Source organism: Phoca vitulina, unplaced genomic scaffold (genome assembly GCF_004348235.1).
Source record: "Phoca vitulina isolate PV1807 unplaced genomic scaffold, GSC_HSeal_1.0 scaffold9, whole genome shotgun sequence".
In the NCBI taxonomy this organism is placed as follows: domain Eukaryota; kingdom Metazoa; phylum Chordata; class Mammalia; order Carnivora; family Phocidae; genus Phoca; species Phoca vitulina.
Genome location: NW_022589712.1, coordinates 2,379,222 through 2,384,030, shown reverse-complemented (window position 1 = coordinate 2,384,030; position 4,809 = coordinate 2,379,222). Strand labels below are relative to the sequence as shown.

At 57.1% G+C, this 4,809-nt stretch overlaps 1 protein-coding gene across 1 annotated transcript; it reads right to left on the bottom strand.

Moving 5' to 3' along the window:
* Positions 1-1,250: 1,250 nt before the first annotated feature.
* GPR31 (G protein-coupled receptor 31) lies at positions 1,251-3,966 on the bottom strand. The gene has a single exon (XM_032408271.1). It carries the CDS (start codon positions 3,757-3,759, stop codon positions 2,818-2,820), a length of 942 nt encoding a protein of 313 aa, XP_032264162.1. The 5' UTR covers positions 3,760-3,966; the 3' UTR covers positions 1,251-2,817.
* Positions 3,967-4,809: the final 843 nt, after the last annotated feature.

Sequence of the window (4,809 nt, the reverse complement as noted above, 5' to 3'; positions counted from 1 at the left end):
GACGAGACCGTGCACCTGCTGCATTGTAAGAAGCAAGTCAAAGGAGAAAAGAAAGTAAAACTTGCTATTGACAGCAAAGTAGCTGTGGTTCTGAGGCCCATCCTTTGTTGCCTGCCCACACTTTCCTTCTGACTCATTTCCTCACTCAGAGAAAATAGTTTGGAGAAGGACAAGAGCCCCCTTCCTCCCCCGTATGTCTTCAGAGAAGACAACTGTCTGATGCAGAACTCGCGGGGCTTCTGTGATGGGAGTGACAGGACACGATGCCAGAGAAGCATCCTCAGAGGCGAGGGTTCGCTGGACCCGGGACCTGCCAACTGCAGAAACGGTGTCCCTCTCCACAGACGTGCAGAATGACACTCGAGGCCGACAGAATGCTCATAGAAGATCTGGAAAGTATTTCCCGGGAAGAAAGAACCCTAGCAAACCTTTGAGTCAGCAGAATGTTGCGACCTCCAGTTCACTGACTGCCTGTCCCCCTCCCGGCCCCATGTTGGGGGCGCACGGGCAAACCGCTGTGTCCCCCCGAAGGGCACACAGTCTGCTCGCGGATGGAAACGAAGTGGGTGGAAAAGCCCGAGCGCCTGAGAACGGCAGAGTAATATCTACTAGGTGCTGACGCTGTGCGAGGCTCCGTGCTCCACATCTCATGTATTATCTTCCCTAAACCACGCGATAATTCCACAGGTCGGGGTTTGTTACCCCCGTTTCACCAGACGAGGGAAGTTCAGAGCAGTTGGGTGGTTTGTCCCGGGTCACAAAGCTAGGAAGTGACAGAGCAGGAAGCTGACCCAAGGGCCCTGACCATGGCCACTCACCCCAGGCAGAGAGCTCTGGCTGCGCATTCACAGGATTAAAGAGGGGCTTCAAAAACCCTGGTGCCCTGGGACCCCCAGATGACCAAGCCAGAACATCGGGCTTGGCCCAGGCATCAGGGTGTTCTGAAAGATCCTGGGTCCCCCACCTGCCGGGCGGCAGGAGCAGAGAGGAGGGCCGGGGCTCTGCTGGGATGAGACCCCCGGTCGCCGGGCTAACGGGCAGGGATCGGTGGGAAGTGCGGCCGGCTGCTGAGCTCCTGGACAAGCCTGGCTCACCCAGCAAGGAGCCCGGAGACAGCCGTGCTGGGAAGGTTCCGCAGCGCCTGGCGCTGGGCCGGAGCCTGTTCGGGCGGCCGGTGTGGGCCGGCTTCCCAGGCCTGAGGTCTCTTGGGGGGCTGTGTGACTTCACAGCCCGATTTACCTGTGCGGAGGGCTGCAGATCGCAGTGTCCAGCCTCAGGGAAATGGTTAAGAAACATCTGGACAGATTATTGAGGGATCAAGTAAAGAAAGACTGTGGAGAGTTTATCATGAGGTGGAAAATGTTATGTTTAATTAAATTTATGTTAAATGTTAGATTTGTTAAAAGCAGCATCGTGTGCAATGGCATGTGCAGTGAGCCCACGGCAAGAAGACGGGCGCGGTGTAGACTGTGTCCAGGGCAGAGAATTTTATTCGGACCTCCCGCCTTATTGTCTGGTCACAGCTCCGTACCAGCCACCTGAAATCCCACTCACTCTAGAGGACACGAAACCTGCTAACCGTGGCCTAGGATCGCTGAGCGCATTTGCCATCCTCTGGGAACCGTGGTAGGCAGAGCACAGGAACAGGAACACACTCACATTTTAAACTTGGGTCCGAGAAGGAGCCTACCTGGTAGGCGAACGATCCAGAAGGTAGGATTGCCATTTCCTCTGGCCTAAGGTCACCACTTTTCACTCTGAATATTACCAAGATCCTGGGGCGGCCCGGGGAAGAGCAGGGGTCTGTCCGTGTGGACCAGGCAGGTGCAGCTTCAGGCCACAGGTGTGGGCCCCCCACAAACTAGACCCTGTGCCTCCTCTTCGCATTTTGGGGGTCCCTTTTGGGGGCCACAGCACCAGGTTTGAAGAGGACAAGACAAGGCAGTCCGGTAGGAAACCTCCACACTCTGTTGTCAGCATCGTGAGCTCCAGACGTGGGCATCATTTCAGAGCACGACATGAGACCATGGGGCTGTTGCAGGAGCGTGGGGGCTGGGCTCAGGTGGGCCCACCGGCTCTGGGTGGCCTCCCGGGGCATTAACTACAGTGACTTCTCAGGGCAGGGAAGCAAAGCGAGTTTCAAAATCATTTAGACATTCAAACTCGAGAGAGAAGTTCTGGTGGCAATTTTGAGAAATTTAGTAGGAACGTGTTTCTTATAATAAACTAGGGAACAGTGTTGTCTTTGACATCATGTACCATCCATGCAAATGAAGCAAAATGTTATAAACTGGAAACACTATGTGCCAGGCAGAGCCGAGCATGGAACTCAATAAGGTGCGCCCCCCGAACGTGGCCTTGCAGTCCCGCGTGCCCTCTCCGGGGCCAGTCGTCACAAGTGTGTGCGGCAGGCGGAGAGAGCAGACTCCCCGGAGAGTGAAAGCAGATGACTCACCAAGACCAGACGCAGCAAGAGTGGTGCCCCTCTCCGCCTTCATCCTCCCATGATGGACCCATGAGAACACCTTCCATGAGAGCGCAGTAGCAGCCAGCTTCCAGGTCAGCGGCTCAGTCTGCCTTGTCGTGGGTGGAAAGGAGACTCTGGCTTGCTCACCTGCTCTGTCCGATCATGCAGAACAGCTGAGGGAAATCCAGAAGACGGTGTGTGAGAGCACTGGCCACAGCTGTGCTGGCGTGGGGGTCCCGATCCTTGTGGCGCAGCCCCGGAGTGTCCTCGCCCCGCAACCCTCAGCGGTGGTCGTTAGCGCCCAGACCGCTGCCCTTCCTGCGCCCCGGGGCCCAGCGGGCTGGCTGGCCTCAAGAGTAGGAGTCTTTGATGTCCCCCGGGGCCTCGGTTTCCCTCCCTCGGCCTCTGAGGGTGTTGAAGACCTTGCGGTAGGAGTATCTGAACGCGGGGCTGGAGAAGCAGTACACCACCGGGTTGAGCACACTCTGCAGGTAGGTGAGGCCGTTGGTCACGTCGCACACGTGCACCATCGCTCCCAGGAACCCGCAGCCGCCCACCCTGCGGAAGGCGGCCACCAAGACCCGGGCCAGGAAGCTGGGCAGAAAGCACACCGCGAACAGGACCACGACCACCGTCACCAGCGCCCGGGCCCTCTGCAGCTTGGGCTGTCTGTCCGGGTCTCGGAGTCTCCTCTGGAGGGTCCTGAGGATCCTGGCGTTGCAGAACAGGATGAGCCCAAAGGGAAGGACAAACTGCAGGAAGAACAGTGCTTCCTGCCAAATGATGCTGAAGGAGACTTCTCCCGCGGGCTCCAGACCCGGGCACGCGGCCTCCGAGACGAACAGGCTCTGGTGGGTGAGGCCGAGCAGCAGTAGCCACACGAAGCCCGACAGCCCCCAGGCCGCCCGGGGGGACACAAGGTTGACCTTCAGCCGAGGGTGGACCACTCGGAAGTACCGGTCTAAAGCCACGGCCGTGAGGAAGGCGATGCCCACCCCGCGGCTGAGGACCTGCAGGAAGAACAGGCTTTGGCAGGACGCGTGTCCAAAGCTCCACGTCTTGTGTCTCAGGTAGAAGGCGGCGTGGAAGGGCAGGCAGAAGGTCAGCAGGAGGTCGGCCACGACCAGGTTGAGCAGGTAGACGGCGTAGGGTTTCCACACCTGCAGGCGGAAGAAGAAGGTCCACAGCGCCACGGCGTTGCCCAGGAGGCCCAGGCCGCCCTCCAGCAGGAGCAGCGTGGCCACAGACGCCTCCACCACGGCGCTGGGCGCTGAGCAGTTGGCGGGGGGCATGTCGCCGATCCTGCCGGACTCCACTTTAAAGTAGCAGAGCGCAGAGAGCCGGGGCTTTGGGGAATGCTCCTTCCCACAAAGTGAAAGACACGGGCTTTTTCCTGCCACAGGATCTGTGAGTTCTGCATTTTCTCAGAAAGAAAAAGTACTGAACCAGCATCAGGATAAAGTCAAAAGCAAACTAAAATTTGTTTGGGGAAAGAGGATCGGCGGGGAGGGAAAAAACCCTGGCAGTTTTGTTCTGTTTTGTTTTGCCCTAAAAAGGGGAAACTGTGTTTCACTTCACATCATCTGGCCTTTTGCTGGAACGACCATGTCCTGAATGTCTGGGTGGGCACAGGTGCGCGTCCGTGGCTACTGGCCACGGAGCCTGAGGGGCTTCATCACACCAGGACGTCTTGTCTTTATACAGTTAAAATAATGATGCAAACCAAAGGCTTCTCTAGTTTGAGTTTGCCTCGTGGGGAAGTGCTCCTCTTCTGGAGGAAGGACACTTACTGAGCCTCTCCTGCACGGGGCTCCATTTCACGCACGGGCACTCAGATCTGGTCCCTGACATCACAGAGGACGCTCTGGTGGCCCAGTTATCTCCCTCACGGTTGACCATTTTCGATTGTCCTCTTATTTTGTCAAATTTTATTTTCTGCTGAGGAGCCTTCCCCTCCCTCCTACACGACCTGGATTAGGATCTAGACCTGCGGGCCTCCGTTGGCCCTGAGAACAAAATAAAATTGATGGCTGGTCAAGATGCATGGATTCCACCAGAAAGTCAAGATCATGAGATATTAAATGAATCCAGTCATCCCTTCCCATTGTGGACCATGCTTGACCTTGGTTCTGGCGCATTCTCGACCGTGACTCACCTGGGTCCTGGCCCATCCTTGACCCTGACTCACTTGGGTCCTGACCCACTGTTGACCCTGACTCATCTGGGTCCTGACCCATTGTTGACCCTGACTCATCTGGGTCCTGATCCACTGTTGACCTTCACTCATCTGGGTCCTGACCCACTGTTGAGCCTCACTCACCTGGGTCCTGACCCACTGTTGA